The sequence below is a fragment of the Salvelinus namaycush genome, chromosome 19, assembly GCF_016432855.1.
Source record: "Salvelinus namaycush isolate Seneca chromosome 19, SaNama_1.0, whole genome shotgun sequence".
NCBI lineage: Eukaryota > Metazoa > Chordata > Actinopteri > Salmoniformes > Salmonidae > Salvelinus > Salvelinus namaycush.
This window is the reverse complement of record NC_052325.1, coordinates 24368543-24385600: the sequence shown is the minus strand read 5'-3', so window position 1 is coordinate 24385600 and position 17058 is coordinate 24368543. Positions and strand designations below refer to the sequence as shown.

General features: G+C 39.4%; 2 protein-coding genes across 2 annotated transcripts in view; one reads left to right on the top strand and one right to left on the bottom strand.

Annotated features, from left to right (window-relative positions):
* Positions 1-8978, bottom strand: hacd2 (3-hydroxyacyl-CoA dehydratase 2). The gene is made up of 7 exons (XM_039014691.1): positions 8819-8978; positions 7060-7177; positions 5841-5859; positions 5168-5256; positions 4586-4707; positions 3309-3487; positions 1-627 (listed from the first exon to the last, which is right to left on the bottom strand). Exons 1-7 carry the CDS (start codon positions 8941-8943, stop codon positions 548-550), a joined length of 732 nt encoding a protein of 243 aa, XP_038870619.1. The 5' UTR covers positions 8944-8978; the 3' UTR covers positions 1-547.
* Positions 8979-11875: 2897 nt separating this feature from the next.
* LOC120064253 (signal transducing adapter molecule 2-like) overlaps positions 11876-17058 on the top strand; it is a 29205-nt gene continuing 24022 nt past the window's right edge. Inside the window, exons 1-2 of the mRNA XM_039014690.1 lie at positions 11876-12036; positions 14714-14798. Coding sequence (XP_038870618.1) covers positions 11997-12036; positions 14714-14798 — 125 coding nt within the window. The 5' untranslated portion in view covers positions 11876-11996. The remainder of the gene's footprint in view (positions 12037-14713; positions 14799-17058) is intronic.

The window sequence follows — 17058 nt, the reverse complement described above, 5'->3', positions numbered from 1 at the left end:
TAAATTAAAATTGTTTTATTACACCAAAACAGGGAATGTGATCAGAAGTTCTGCAGATTAAAATAAAGGAGTAGGTCTCAGAAATAAATGACTCAAATCATTTAACAGCATAGTGCTCAGACTAATATGGAACCTTCTATCTTAACAACAATAACAACTATTCATTTGAGCACAAGGCATTGCTGTGTCCCAAATTACACTTTATTCCCAATATAGTGTCCAACTTTTGACCAGGGACCATAAGGCTTATAAAGAAAACAAAAAGCAGTTTGTATATTGTAAATGACTTGAGCATCTGATTAACCAGGCAACAGTCCAAAACTGAACCAAGTGATTACCAAGAACCATTGTTAGAACGATCGTCCCCATTACCCATGTTATTTTCTTGATCTGAAAAAGAGATGGCTTTCTATGATATTTCAACAAGCAGACATAAAAATGAAATTAAAATAAAAAAACATGCTTGAACAATTTAAAAGGTTCTCGTCTTTTTCCATTCCTGCCCGTGTCATGACGTGATCAGGCTGCTGTGTATCATTGTGTTTGTTTACTCTGTTTTGTACTCCTCCACATGGCACAAGACTTTCTTCCTCTGACGCATCATGTGGAAGTAGAGCTGAGGAAACACTGGAAGGAAAACAGTCAGATCAACAACAAGGAACCATAGAGTCATACTCAGATCTATCAATTTAAGTGTGTTGACAATAATACATGGGATTTTTACAGTGCTAACCCTTTTTTCCTCTTCCAAAAAATTAATTCATGAGCAGTTTCATAAAATGATGAATGCTAAAAATGGGTCACCATAAGATCTAGAGCAGGAGTCTATCCTTTTCTAGCATGAAAGGTACTTAAAAAAAATAATGAAACGTTGACTGCTACTCTTTTTTATAGCTTTCAAATAGGCACATTATTCTCCTCTACCCTGCAATACAATGGCCACCCAAATTGATACAATGAATCATGATATAGTTCTGTCAGCCTACTTTGCAGTTTACACTTAATTGAGACAGTTTATAGGGAACATCTTTCCGTCTACCCACAAGACACCCGGTTTTCACTACCTGGCTATTTACGGACTAATAGACAAACTCGCACCAAACAGACAGGCAGGCAATATTGATGGAAATGAATTGGCAGATATTGTGTTACGTTTAACTTTAAGCCAATAGTGTCTAACCAGAGGTGGGATAATGTCATTGTGGCTTTGATTGGATAGTAGCCGGGAGCTTTATGTTTATGACAGTTTGCCATGGAACACATGAAAAAAAAGGCATGTACTTTCAGATTTGATTGGTGAGCTACTCGTAGGTGGGCTGAGCTCGCAATCTACCTGTTGGAGACCCCTGGTCGAGAGTAAGCAAGCACGAAGTGCAAGGTAGAATATTACAATTCACAGCACGAAGCTGATTCACCTTATACATAGCTAGGTCTTTCCACGAATAGAGTGCATTTTGGGTAGTGTAACTTGGTAAAAAAAAAAGTTTAAATCACCTAATTTTAACATTCTGTCATAAAGAGCATATGTTCAACTCCATAAAAAAACATGTTCCCCCATCTCAGGGGTTAAATCAAATAAAAATACTATAGTAATTGCCAATAAAGCGGCATTAAAGAAACAGGCTTGACTGTGACAGTACCGACTGACAGGGTTGAGGTTTTCATCTTAAAAATCAGCCATAAATCCCCTTGTGACAGGGGGAATGGAAGCTTGTGTGCAACAGGGAGGGGCAATTGAATGCAAGCTTCACACGTTTTTAATAAAAGGATCAGACCCTTTTTTTCAATTCTCACCTCAAATTACATACCCAAATCTAACTGCCTGCCTGTAGCTCAGGACCTGAAGCAAGGATATGCATATTCTTGATACCATTTGAAAGGAAACACTGAAGTTTGTGGAAATGTGAAATTAATGTAGGAGAATAACACATTAGATCTGGTAAAAGATAATACAAACCAAAAAAATTTGCGTTTTCTATTTTGAAATGTAAGAATAACCATAGAGTTAGGATCTAGGTGTAATTTAGATTTTGTCCACAAGATGGCAGCAGTGTGCGTGCAAAGTTTCAGACTGATCCAATGAATATTTACATCACTACACAATATTTTGTATCAAGTCTGCCAGGAGTTTACCCAAATGTGCCGAATTGGTCAATTTATACATTTAAGTACATAACTATAAAGAACATACAAAAATGCTATGGTAGTAAAACATTTACACTCCCAGGAATGTCATACATGAATAATTAGCTTCCCTACAGAAAATACACCAACATTCACACATCTAGATGGCCGGGCAGGGTGGGTGTGGAGCCAGAGACAGCAGTTCAAACTGTAGACCCTAGTTCCTACTTTTGAATATAAAAATGGATTTTATCAAATAAAACTATGCTACATTTTATCTCTGGGACCCTCAGGATGACAAATCAGAGCAAGATTACTGAATTTAAGTACATTGTTTACCTTCAGAGGAGATTAAATCAAACCAGTTGCTGTGGTAAAAGTGTTTTGTTGTTGTGCACTATCCTCAAAACAATAGCATGGTATTGTTTTTCTGTAATAGCTACTGTAAAATTGGACACTGCAATTAGATTAACAGCTTAAATTATTTTCTGCCTATATAAAACATGTCTATGTCCCGGAAAGTTGGATGTTGTATACAACGTTTTCCGGTCACATTATCGCATATTGAGCAACAACAATCCCGGTTTAGGGACACCGATCCTGTAGAGGTAAAAAAAAATGTCTAGCCTATCTATGGGTAACAGGGTTGACATGTTATGCTTGACGCACTCAGTTTACCACCATTAAACACCAGAAAATGGGCAAAAAGAGTACAACCAGCTCACCTGCTTTTACACTATGATGTTCAATGTTTCTTTTGAAAAAAAGGAATAGTTTCACTATATTAAAACGAGAGTTCAGTTCACGTAACAGGGTTGACCTTAAAATGAGGGACACATGTAAATTAATCACATGATGAAATCAATAAAAATCTTCAGAAATGACTGTCAAAGCAAGAATATAACTAGGGCTTTACAATGATGGTGAAAACTTGAAATGTTGTGGTTAAGTGGGTTAAAAATCATCCTAGAAGTCAGAAAAACATGACGAAGGTACTTTAGCAAGTCTTTTTTCATATAGAAAAATCTGATTTATTGAATTTTCCATGTGGTCACTTCATTTAATATAACAGGCTTTTAAAATGCAATAATTGGTGAACAATTTCTACTTAGAATATGGAACAACCCAGCTACAGTAGTACTGTACATCAGTGGCGTATTGTGGTGGGTAGGAGAGAGACTTACATGGAATGTAGGAGACCATCGTGAGGATGAGGAAGGTGTGGTAGTCAAATGAGAAGTTGTACTTGTTGGGAAGGGTGACAGAGTAGAGGCCTGTCTTCTGAACGTAGGGCAGGGCTGCATAGACAGTCAGCAGTTCGCCAGTTACTCCCATGGGGTACAGCACTAGGAAGAATGTGTACCTGGAGAGATTTTATTTCATTTTTTAGAAACCCTTTATTAGCACCATTTAGCTACTGGAAAGAGGGAGAGGAGGCACCACTGGTAAACAGGGACTAGCACACCAAATGGGTAGCTCATGAAGATAACACTTTACAAGTTGCTTGTAGTAGTAACGCTGTAATTACAATAGTAACATTGTATTATCATTAGTATTTGCATTATAATTGCATAGTAATGGGGTGTGAGACCTGCTCTAAATCACTGAGAGGCTGATCTTGGCACCCTTAGTTGAATTTCTCACCTATGTGACGCTACCTGTCATATACCTCAATCTGCCTTTGAAAAGCAATTTGAATGTGAAAAGAACAAAGCACCAGAACATTGGCCGACATTGGGAGAAGATTCATCAACATTTGCCACCAGGCAACAAAATAAGGTCCTTCCCCACCAGTAGGCCTACTGGAGCTCATTACGACTTTGTTGCCATGGTTGTGACTGAGAAAAAATATATTATGGAGGTGGAGTGTCATAACAGTTTCAAACACTCCCATGTTCCATCATTCTATATTTAACTTCCATGGACATATAGAATAAGAAAGCCTCCAAGGACAAAGTCAAAGGCAAAGTTTCCCCTACCAATTAAAATATTGCTTTTGTTTTGCTTTATGGCCTTAGACTTTTATTGAATAAATAGAGGGGTGTTTTTGGACCCACATATTAAAATGACACAGATCATTACGCTGTATTTATTACATCCTATTCGATTAAATGTGAGTGCCTGTGTCATCCACCTGTCCAAGTCAAATCAAATGTTATTAGTCACATGCGCCGAATACAACAGGTGTAGACCTTACAGTGAAATGCTTTCTTACGAGCCCCTAACCAACAATGCAGTTTAAAAAAAAAAACAGATAAGAATAAGAAAGAGTAACATGTAAAAAATAAGTTACAAACGCAAAGAAACGAACAAAAAAAACACAATTGGTTGGGGACACGTAAAACTTCAGCCTTCTTCTCCGGCGCCAGGGTTATGCCATAGAGATACATAATGCATAAAAATAATTATATCGTATCTTCAAATATAATGATTGTGTTCTATTTGATTATGTGAGCCTTACCGTGCCCATTTGATGAGGTAGGGCAGGTGGTTGAGCAGACTGAAAGTGTAGAAGGAGTAACGGATGATCTCTGTGATGGTCCAGGCTGACACAAAGAGCAGGACACTGTCTTCATTCTGGACCTGTAGGGACCACACAGGCACCAGACAAGCATGAGGGTGGGAAACAGGAAGCACTCTAGCAGGAGATAGACGGGGGTTATGGCAGAATCGTGCAGTTTGTAGCACCCACTACATACAGCATTCTATAGTAACGTTGCATCTCGTGACAGGCATGGAGACATAAGTCAGCACAAGTTAAAAAGCTAAACTCAGTCTTGGTAAGTTAACATAGATTCAAATGCTCACAAACATATTGAACGTTTGAATGTTTCAGAGCTCACAAGCATGTCAGTGTTATTCACCATGTTGATTTCAAGCATGTTTACTATTTCAGGCTCACAGACCTTAGTGTCTCCGCAAAGCTCTTTCTTTGGGACGAAGACAACTGCTGATGTAAAAAGGACTTCATAAATAAATGTCATTGATTGATTGACACTGATGCACATAGAGAGAAGGGATAAGAGAAAGAGAAGAGACGTACCTCTCGAACACTGTGTGTCACGGCCCAGGTGAGGAAGACTCGTGACAAGACCTGAAACCCTGTTAAAACTACTGAGGATGGCACGATCCCTGGAGCAGGAGAAGACAACGGTTAGAGAAGATGTATCACCTCAGTTTTACCACGTTTTAGAGCACGGTGATATGGAGAAAATGATATGATTTCAATTAGCCAATCAAGAGTTGACTACAAATAAAAAGTATGCTACAAAGAATGATAAATAGGTAGCAAAACCTAATGCACAGTAGCAATATTAGCTCATTCAAATACAGTAGCATTCAACTGTATAACTCTATAGTACATGAGAATACATGCTATGGTGTGGCATCTGTGTTTGGCCAGTAGGGAGTAGCAGAGAACAAGGCCAAGTGTAGACAGACAGCTGCAGTATGTGAAAGGTCAGGTTTAGCTTTAAATCCCAGATAATGAGTAGTGGACTGTGAACCTGGAACGCCACGACCACAACGTAGCAGGGCCAGGCTGTTATCAGGCTTAGCTTATCCACCATCTTCTATATAGACTCTGAGCTGAGGGAATGGCTTTTTGTAGTAGGCCTATAGGTCCACATGCCTGGTTTAGTCATAAAGAAATACCACTATGTGGTCACACTTGAACCTGTATGGGACTTTCAACAGGAGCAGAAGAATGAACTTACCTACTGCACAGTGCAATATCTGAGGGGAAAAGAAAAGAACTTAATACATAAACACATGGTCAGTGAACATACTAAACATGCAATAATATAATTTCCTAGATAAATACTCAAGCTGAATTGTCATAATAAAGTTGCAATAATACAGCTACGGTATACTGTATGTAAAAAGTCCTCAAATTGTTCTTCAATGAACCATGGTTAAAAATTTAAATAAGATGGTTGTTGGAACACAATAGATATGTGCACCAATACAGTTCTTTCCACTAGTCAAGGAATAGATAATAGCCTACACTAGTCTCTAAACCTAATCACAGCACAGGAAATGGCCAGTGTTTGAAGACGTTTTTATGAATGAATGGAGTTAGTATGACAGAGGACAATTACCCGGTAGACAGAGCTGGAGTTACACTAGGCCTAATCCCTTATCTCTGTGTTACAGTGTGGCTGGCTGGAGAGGATCACATTAACACCCTACTAGGCATTTGTACTGAGTAGAGTAGGACAGAGGTGGAAGAGGGGAAAGGCCAAGGCAAGTCACTATGGAGGAGTTTCTATTTCTTTTTAAATGTAACAGCAGTGAGACTAAACATTCCTGCCATTAAGTTGTATTCGTACAGTAGGGGACATACCCAACTCACCACCCACAGAAAGCGATGAGTCTGTTCTATTTACCCTTCTCTGAATAAAAGCTTGTATTCAGTGGGGAGAAAACGTTTGGAAGGGAGTGAAATTAACATGTTTTTATTAGTCATTTAGCAGGCGCTCTTATCCAGAGCAACTAGTGCATTCATCTTAAGATTGCTAGGTGAGACAATAACATATCACAATCATAGCAAGTATATTTCTCCTCAACAAAGTATAAAAATACATTGCTGTAAGTTTGTTAATGTTTTTAAATAAGGGGGGGGGGCACTACCGAAACAGATTTTCATTTTCTGTTGCATAACGTTTTGCTAGTGTACCTAATGAACATGACCCAGGTCTGACCTATACAACAGAGACTCGGGGGGGGGGGGGGGGGGGGGTATTCATTACGGAAACCATTTACTGTTTAATAACCAAACGGAAGCAAATGGAACAAAACAGGGAGGGACCTACCTGAATTTGTCCAATAGAAACTCTCGTCTGTATTTTTAGTTTAGAGTAAACGTTTTCTGTTGCAAAACGTTTTGCAACAGAATCGGCATAATGATTACACCCTTGGCCTTCAGCCACTCACCTCCAGAAGAGCTCCGGTCTGGAAAAACTTCAGTGGTTTCTCTATAGAGTAGTACAGGCCGTGGTAGCTGCCTCTGGCCAAGTAGGCCCGCACCAGGCCCACGGCTATGACCAGCCACCTGGAAGAACACACACATTTTTATTTAGGTCATTTAGCCAGGATAGTCCACTCGGTAACAAATGTCACTATTGTCCAAGGAGTCCTGGGTGGGAATATGTTTCTGATATAAAATAATAGCCTCAGTTTGCTCTTAGAGGACAGGGTAAAGCAAAACAGTCCAACCACGCAGAACGGAGGCCCAATACATAGATAGAAGGAGCATCTGCATAATAATATACTTGAATAGGCATGATTGGTATGAGTGACTGAGGTTTTGAACAGATAGAAACTCATCTACTAAATAAAGTAATAGAAACTGAGCAGGCTACATAGCTGCTGAAAAGGTGGGATGTACCCCACTGTAGCTGGTATTCAATAGACAGAGAAAGTATGACACAGGGAAAATATCACCTCACCAGACAGGAAACAGAGGGGGGGGGGGGGAATTTCATATTACTCTGTAAGTAAATTCATTACACTCCATTTAGTATGAAGTTTGGTATAGTTACATAAGACAATGGTTACTTAAGGCAAAAAAAGAAAGGAGGGTGGTTGGTAGGGGTAGATGAATGGGAGTATAACGTGAACGTCAACTTTAGCATCTTTTCAACTACTTTTTAGCTACTTTACAACTACTTAGCTAAGCCTTCACTTAACCCTAACCCCTAGCCTAGCTAACATTAGCGAGCTAGCTAACGTTAGCCACCTAGCTAGAATTTGTAACTTCTCATCCATTTTTCAAATTCATAACATAATACGAATTGTAATTCGTAACATACCATACGAAATGTAACATATCATACTAAAATCTGTGTCTTGCATTTACATACTCAATAATACAAAATGTTCTGAGACCAGGTTGTGTAAAGTCACCTAACTGGTCAGGATGGGAGAGCATCCATAAATCTTCACTTGTGCAATTTCTTTCACAACAACTTTGTGTCATAATAACCTAAGTGAAATCAGAGATATTGCCAGCACATTTTAGTCAAAGCAATACAAATATGTATTTAATGTAACCAATTATGATTAGATTAAAACTACATGCAGTAAAGAACAATAGGTATAACTGTACATAATGACACCGTGGGCGCCAATTGTTTCTTGAAATACACCATTCACGGGATTACAGTACATTTTATTTCACTAGGCAAGTCAGTTAATTAAGAACAAATTCTTATTTACAATGACGGCCTACACCGGCCAATCCCGGACGACGCTGGGCCAATTGTGCGCCGCCCTATGGGATTTCCTTCACAACAACTTTGTGCCATAATAACCTAAGTGAAATCAGAGATATTGCCAGCACATTTTAGTCAAAGCAATACAAAAATGTTATTTTTTTGTATTTTAGACGCTCACTCGGCAACAATGTAACCAAAGACACAGACAATTGATACATTCCCGACGAAGGAGGTTACAAAGTAACAACACAGAAGTTCAGTGTGTGGCTGAGTTGATTTGCTACAGTGTAGCTGAAGGCAGCACAATGAAACGAGGCATTATTGTGCAAAATATCCATAAAAACAGTTCGGGATCGAGTCTCGTAGCAGGCGCGTGTGTTCTTCCCAAGCCATTCACTCTGGCATGTCATGCACGCTTGCACCCAATTGTCGTCAAGTAGCCTACAACAAGAAGTGTATCAGAATTGTGTACATACCCAGCTGTCATAACCACGTTATATATAACCAGATACGCCGTAGCCAGTGCACCCGGTCCCCTCTTTTTCTTCGGGGCCACATCACTGTGAGCCGTCTTCGTGGTCCCCATAGCAGGTGCCGACATGACTGAACCCCACTTGGCGCTGCCGGATAAGTGTGCCCCATGGTACTAGTATTCTACAAGCAGCACAAACTGTGACGTCACTTTCATATGGTAATGAGGAAACCTTCTAAATAAAAGCCTGCATTTCAAAACATTGCAATGTGGATAACTCATTCAAATTATATTGAATTTTAATCAATAGCTACGTTTATTGTGACAACAAGAATATGCAATAAGTAAAGAAGAAATATGGTTTTAAAAACTTTTTTTAAGACCAATAATGAAAAAAATACAATAACACTGGTATGTTGCGAATATTGGGCTGTAGAGAGAAAAATGGTCTACCTGTCTCAGCTCAAAGTGGGGTGGGAAATACTCAGTAGGGTCTTTACTAACCAAATATGCTTAGTTTTGGAGAGGGACTGTGTCATACATACCAGCAGCACTTCATTCTCTACCCCTTCCATAGCCACCAATGCAATGCACTGTAATAGACTGTACATGGTATACATATTGGCTTTTAGAGAGAAAGCTTGTACCTGTCTCAGCTAAAGTGTATGGGAAACTTTAACTTTAACACTCTTATGTTGCTTACCCGGTTTGCTTCCAGTGTGAAATAAAATGAAAATTTAGACAAAGACAAAATGTAAACAATGATGGAATGGCATACATGTAAACAACCCAGATTAATTTAATGGCGATGGTAATGGGTTCATCTTTACAGATTTAAATCAGCTCAAGGCCAGCCTTGACATGTGCCAAAAAATGCATATGGAAGCAAGCACAATATGAGTCTGAAATACACTTTTCACCTGTTTTATACTTTATTTAAAAAAATGTTGTTTTAACTTGTGCTCCTTCTCTTGTGCTCCTTCCAACCTCCCTTTCAATTGCTGGGTAGAATTTCCAAAATAAATCTCTAATTTGATAGGCCTACCTGTAAAAGGGGAGGGGTGTCATATCCCCTCAACCAGTATGAAAGAGAATTAAAGGATACACTACTTCCCCTTCAGAAATACCTGGCATTACAGTATCTGGTACTTCATGGATGTGACACTTAACTATTCATTTTCTCATCGGTGCCCCAATTTAATGCCTTTGCTGACCTTGAAAGATAATCAAGACAATGTTGCTTATAAATAATCTTGTCTATGTTATTACCCTTTTAAACTAGGTAACAGGCCTTTACTCTATACCAGTGTTTCCAAACCCTGGTCCTCGAGTACCCCCAACAATACACATTTTCATTGTAAGCCTGGAAAAACATACCTCATTCAACTCATTGAGGGCTTGAGGATTAGTTGACAAGTTGAATCAGGTGTGCTTGTCCAGGGTTACAGTAAAAATGTGTACTGTTGGGGGTACTGGAGGACCAGGGTTGGGAAACACTGCTCGATACGGCAAAACTTCATAGATAAGACTTGTAAATAATTTTCTCCATTGCTGTTCAGAAAGTGTGATTATACTGTGTCCTAGCCTGGTTAATATTCATTACATTTCTTATTTTGATTTAAAAGGTTGCTTTTGTGTTTATTTTCTTTTTTGGTGTACTGTTTTCAGGACCGTGGATACTGCTGAGTCATTTAAAGCTGTGTTGCTGGATATGTACGACACCGTCCCACTCCAAAACGAACCATATTTGAGGTTTTCCCACCACACTGAGACAGGTGGAATAGTTCTCTACAAGCCAATATGTATCCCATGTACAGTCTGTTACAGTGCATTGGAGGCTATGGAGGGGGAAGAGAATTAAGTGCTGCTAGGTATGTACGACACAGTCCCCCTACAAAACAAACCATTTTTGGTTAGTAGAGACCCTACTGAGTATTTCCCACCCAACTTCAGCTGAGACAGGTCAAAAAGCTCTCTCTACAAGCCAATAAGTATCCCATATACCGTGTATTGCAGTGAATGGAGCGGGTGGAGTAAGGAGTCTACAAGTACTCTGTATTAAACCCGTTGCCGAGCACAGGAGACCTATTTAAGTTTTACAGACTATATTGAGTAATTCCAATAACATATATTTGTATTTTATTAAAAGTGTATTTCTTTAAATATAGCCTACCTATACAATAGCTTTCAACATACCAATATTTTGTGTACACTTTCAAAATAAATGCTGGTATAAGTAATACATTATTAAAAATAAAATACGCCAAATGATCCTTTTATTTATTCAAATGTAGTTGCAATGCTATGCAAAACAGTTGAAATGCACTAGAGTTCCAAAAAAGTATCAATATTCCCCAAATATAGCATGTCTTTGCAGTGGGACTCTTATTCCCTCCCAAAATCAGCGTGCTGCCAGCATAATATAAAATATTTGTATAACTATCTCTGATAATATCCTGCTGCTAGTTGAACGGTAATCCCAATGCTAAGGAATCGGTCCACCAAATCAGGAAATGAAAGGCGTAAAGTGGGCCTGCGCGGTATATTATGGGACTGTTTTGGCAGCGTTTGACTTTACCGTGAACAGTTTAGTTTAGTGCTTGTTTTGGCGCAAACAAAATATTGTGTGCAAAGCCTATATTTCTAATTACAACAAATTATGAATATTGATCGGTGTGGCAATTTAGACAGATTTACTGCTGTTGCTGCATGACTTTTTGTGAGTGGCAATATACATCATGCTTTTCGAACCATTCCATTTTTATTAAAGCCTTATCATAAAATAAAATGAACATTGGGATATTCTCATACGTACTTCTTCCTCCCTAGGGGTGGCAGTGTACACCGGGATTTTTAATTGGGTCATAAAATGTGTCTTTTTATCTGCCTGTACATGATACATTTGAATGCAGAAATACAGCAATGTTAAATGTACGCTCATTAATGATCTTAAAATATATATGAATCAATAAGTGTCGATATGATTTCAGTTCTATTTATTTTCCATGTAATGCTCACAAATGTGTTCAGGCATTTTCGCAGCCACCTAAGTGTACGGAAGAGCAACTGGTGAAAGTGTACAGGGTTTGATGGATGAGCAGGGGATTTTTTTATATTCTTGAAATAAATATTCTAGCTACATTTTCTTTCTCAACAACGTCGGTTTATTTAAAGAAGTAGACATGCCTTTATTTGCGCAGAATCCATTCGACCAAGATGTTGGTAAGTTGAGCGCTTCATTTGGCATTTTGGTTCGGAGTGACCTAGCGTAACTACCGTAGCTTCGTACATAGCGAAACCTCTCGCCCGTGAGCTAACAATAACAACTAGCTAGCTAACGTTAGCCAGGCTACATGTCTGTAGCTAGCTACCTTGACGTTCTGATCAATTGTGAGATTATCCACATAGTTAGCTAGTTATGCGGTTTGGTAAACTCGGTAACTAGCTTGTAGCAGACAGTCATTGGTCAGACTTTGTGCTAGCTATGTTAGCTAGTAGCTAGTTGTTGTGTCATCACTTTATCGTAATGAACGATTTTCAATAACAAGACTGACTAAACTGCAACAAGCTCACACATTCAACAAGATCAACATTATCTAGCTAGTTAGTTAATTTAGCTTGATGCATTCATGAGTTGGGTTAGTTTTAAGTTTACTGAAAGGGAAGGAGGATCTTGTATGCAAACGTTGTATGCATATACTATACAGTGCATTCGGAAAGTATTCAGACCCCCTGACTGTTTCCACATTTTGTTACGTTACAGACTTATTTTAAAATTGATTTAAAAATGTTATCCTCAGTCTACACACAGTACCCCATAATGACAAAGCGAAAATAGTTTTAAAAACATTTTTGCCCCCCCAAAAAACGTATTTACATAAGTATTCAGACCCCTTTCTATGATAATCGAAATTGAGCTCAGGTGCATCCTGTTTCCATTGATCATCCTTGATGTTTTTCTGCAATTTGATTGGAGTCGACCTGTGGTAAATTCAATTGATTGGACATGATTTGGAAAAGCACACACCTGTCTATGTAAGGTCCCACAGTTGACAGTGCATGTCAGAGCAGAAACCAAGCCATGAGGTCGAAGGAATTGCCCGTAGAGCTCCGAGACAGGATTGTGTTGAGGCACAGATCTGGGAAGGGTACCAAAAAATGTCTGCAGCACCGAAGGTCCCCAAGGACACAGTGGCCTCCATCATTCTTAAATATAAGAAGTTTGGAACCACCAATACTCTTCATAGAGCTTGCCACCCAGCCAAACTGAGCAATCGGGGTAGAAGGGCCTTGATCAAGGTGACCAAGAACCCCATGGTCACTCTGACAGAGCTCTAGAATTCATCTGTGGAGATGGGAGAACCTTCCAGAAGGGCAACCATCTTTGCAGCACTCCACCAATTAGGCCTTTATGGTAGATTAGCCAGACGGAACCTACTCCTCAGTAATAGGCACTTGACAGCCTGCTTGGAGTTTGCCAAAAGGCACCTAAAGACTCAGACCATGAGAAATAAGATTCTCTGGTCTGATGAAACCAACATTTAACTCTTTTGGCCTGAATGCCAAGTGTCACGTCTGGAGGAAACCTGGCACCATCCCTACGGTGAAGTATGGTGGTGGCAGCATCATGCTGTGGGGATGATTTCAGAGCCAGGGACTGGAAGACTAGTCAGGATCGAGGGGAAGATGAATGGAGCCATGTACAGAGAGATCCTTGATGAAAACCGGCTCCAGGACCTCAGACTGGAGCAAAAGTTCACCTTCCAACAGGACAACGACCCTAAGCACACAGCCAAGACAAAGCAGGAATGGCTTCGGGACAAGTTTCTGAATGTCCTTGAGTGGCCGAGCCAGAGCCCGGACTTGAACTCGATATCTGGGTAGACCTGAAAATAGCTGTGCAGCAACGATCACCATTCAACCAGACAAAAGCTTGAGAGCATCTGCAGAGAAGAATGGGAGAAACTCCCCAAATACAGGTGTGCCAAGCTTGTAGCATCATACCCAAGAAGACTTGAGGCTGTAATCGCTGCCAAAGGTGCTAAAACAAAGTACTGAGTAAATTGCATGAATACTTTTGGTAAAGCGTTTTCAGTTTATTTCTTTTACAAATTCTTAAAAATATCTAAACTTGTTTTTGATTTGTCATTATGGGGTATTGTGTGTAGAATGATGGGGGGGAAAACGTCATACATTTTAGAATAAGGCTGTAGTGTAAAACAAAATGTTGATCAAGTCAATGGGTCGGATCACTTTCCCAATGCACTGTAGCTAGCTAACCCCCTCGAGGGTGAGCAGTTTAACCACCATCTTTGGAACAGATGCTCTCGTATCTCCAAGTGTCCTTGTAGCTACAATAATACGAATTTCACTCTGTACAGAAATATATAGTTAGCCATGTGTAATGGCTTTATCACAAATAAAATAGTCTATTGGTCGCGTACACAGATTTGCAGGTGCAGCGAAATGCTTGTTTCTAGCTCCCAACAAAAAGTGCAGTAATAAAAAATACCTACCAATCACATAATCCAGAAAGTAAAAAGAAAGCAATTAAGCCAGGCCCGGGATGTCGACATTTCTATTGAGTGACTAAGTAATAATACATATGGTCTGAGCAAATAAAAAAATACTGCAAAGTTGGCTAGGAGCTAGAAACACGGTGACTGTGCCATCTTGTATCACAAATCAGATACGGAATAATTGACTTTATTCCTAGTCTAGTCATACAACTTCCAGAATTATGTATTAACTGTCAATCCTATACAAATATAGTGGTGAACTAAAGCAATGAGAACTAGAGGTATAATATTGAGTTAATGTTGGCCCAACACACTACATGCCAACCACAGATTGTCTTTTCCCAACTAACCACATGTATCCTGGTGTACCACATTTTCAGAGAAAGCCACCAATGAAACCAATACAGTGGAGGACTGGGCTCTGATTATGGATATCTGTGACAGAGTTGGACAGACGCCCAATGGGTAAGTTGAAGTCCCGACTTCCTATTTCTGAAATATCAGCATTGTTTCAATTTTATTTTATTTTTTTAACCAAAAATGAACAGGACAGGTTTTTGTATGGGACAATATACAAACATTTGAGAAAGATCATTTGAAAAGACAATTGAGTACATTTGTTTTTGTTTCCTTTTAAAAAAAATTAACCTTTAACTTTGTTTCATCTTGATATGAGATGAACATGAATTAATTGAAGGTTATTTGTTGATGTACAAATCGAAATGTACCGATTTTAAGGTTGTCATTATTGGTGGGGTGGGTTCATGAGAAATGAGGTTCCTGCTGAACAAGTTATAATGCCACTGCTCTAAACTAACTCCAGGACTCAAGTTGAGGTTATTGGTTATGATTTTTTTTAAATAGCTATGGCATTGAATAGCAGTGACTCAAAATGCAATTCATATTCATATCTGTATGAAAAAGTATGCAGTCACCACTGGAATTCGCTCTGGATAAGAGTGTCTACTAAATGTAAATACAGTGTCTTCAGAAAGTATTCATACCCCTTGACTTATTCCAAATTGTTGTTACAGCCTGAATTCAAAATTGATTAAATATTTTAAAAATAAACATCTACACACACACACAATACCCCATAATAACAAAGTGAAAACATGTTTGCAAATCTCTTAAAAATGAAATACAGATCTAATTTACATAAGTATTCACACCCCTGATACTTTATAGAAATACCTTTGGCAGTGATTACAGCTTTGAGTCATCTTGAGTAATCTTGGGTTGTCTGTATCAGCTTTGCACATCTGAATTTGGGGATTTTCTCACATTATTTCTTGCAGACATTCTCAATCTCTGTTAAGCTAGATGGGGTGCGGCGGTCAACAGGAATCTTCCAAGATTTACCACAATGGGATTCAAGTCTGGGCTTTGGCTGGGCCACTCAAGGACTTTCGCATTCTTGTTCTGAATCCATTCCAGCATTGGTTTGGCTGTATGCTTGGGGTCATTGTCCAGTTGGAATGTACATCTTCGCCCCCAGTCTAAGGTCAATGCAGGTTCTCAAGGATTTGCCTGTATTTGGCTCCATTCATTGTTCCCTCTATCCTTACCAGTATCCTAGTCCCTACCTGCAGAAAAGCATTCCCATAGCGTGATGCTGCCACCACCATGCTTCACAGTAGGGATGGCATTAGGCGTGTGAAGAGCTGGGCTTGATTTTCTTTCAGACATGGCGCTTTGCATTCAGGCCAAAGAGGTTTTTCTCTCATCAGACCACATCTTTCGCCTTATGATCTGTCTTTCATGTGCCTTTTTGCCATCTCCAAGCGTGCTTTCATGTGCTTTTTTTCTCAGGAGTGGCGTCCATCTGATCACTCTCCCATAAATCCCAGATTGGTGAAGTGCTGTAGAGTCTGTTGTCCTTCTGGCAGGTTCTGCCATCTCAGCCAAGGAACTCTGTAGCTCTGTCAGAGTAGTAATTGGGTTCTTGGTCACCTCCCTGACCAAGGTTCTTCTTGCCCGTTTGGCCGGACGGCTGGGTCTAGGCAGAGTCTGGGTAATTCCATATTTTTTCAATTTCCCAATGATGGAGACATCTGTGTTCTTGGAAACTTTCAACAATATAGAAATTGTTTTAAACCCTTCCCCAGATACAGTTGAAGTCGTAAGTTTACATACACATTAGCCAAATACATTTAAACTCCGTTTTTCACAATTCCTGACATTTAATCCGAGTAAAAAATTCCCTGTCTTAGGTCAGTTCGGATCACCACTTTATTTTAAGAATGAAATGTCAGAATAATAGTAGAGAGAATTATTTATTTCAGCTTTTATTTATTTCATCACATTCCCAGTGGGTCAGAAGTTTACATACACTTAATTAGTATTTGGTAGCTTTGCCTTTAAATTGTTTAACTTGGGTCAAATGTTTTGGGTAGCCTTCCACAAGCTCCCCACAATAAGTTGGGTGAATTTTGGCCCATTCCTCCTGACGGAGCTGGTGTAACTGAGTCCGGTTTGTAGGCCTCCTTGCTCGCACACGCTTTTTCAGTTCTGCCCACAAATTTTCTATACCATTGAGGTCAGGGCTATGATGGCCACTCCAATACCTTGACTTTGTTGTCCTTAAGCCATTTTGCCACAGCTTTGGAAGTATGCTTGGGGTCATTGTCCATTTGGAAGACCCATTTGTGACCTAGCTTTAACTTTCTGAGTGATGTCTGGAGATGTTGCTTCAATATATCCACATAATTTCCCTCCCTCATGA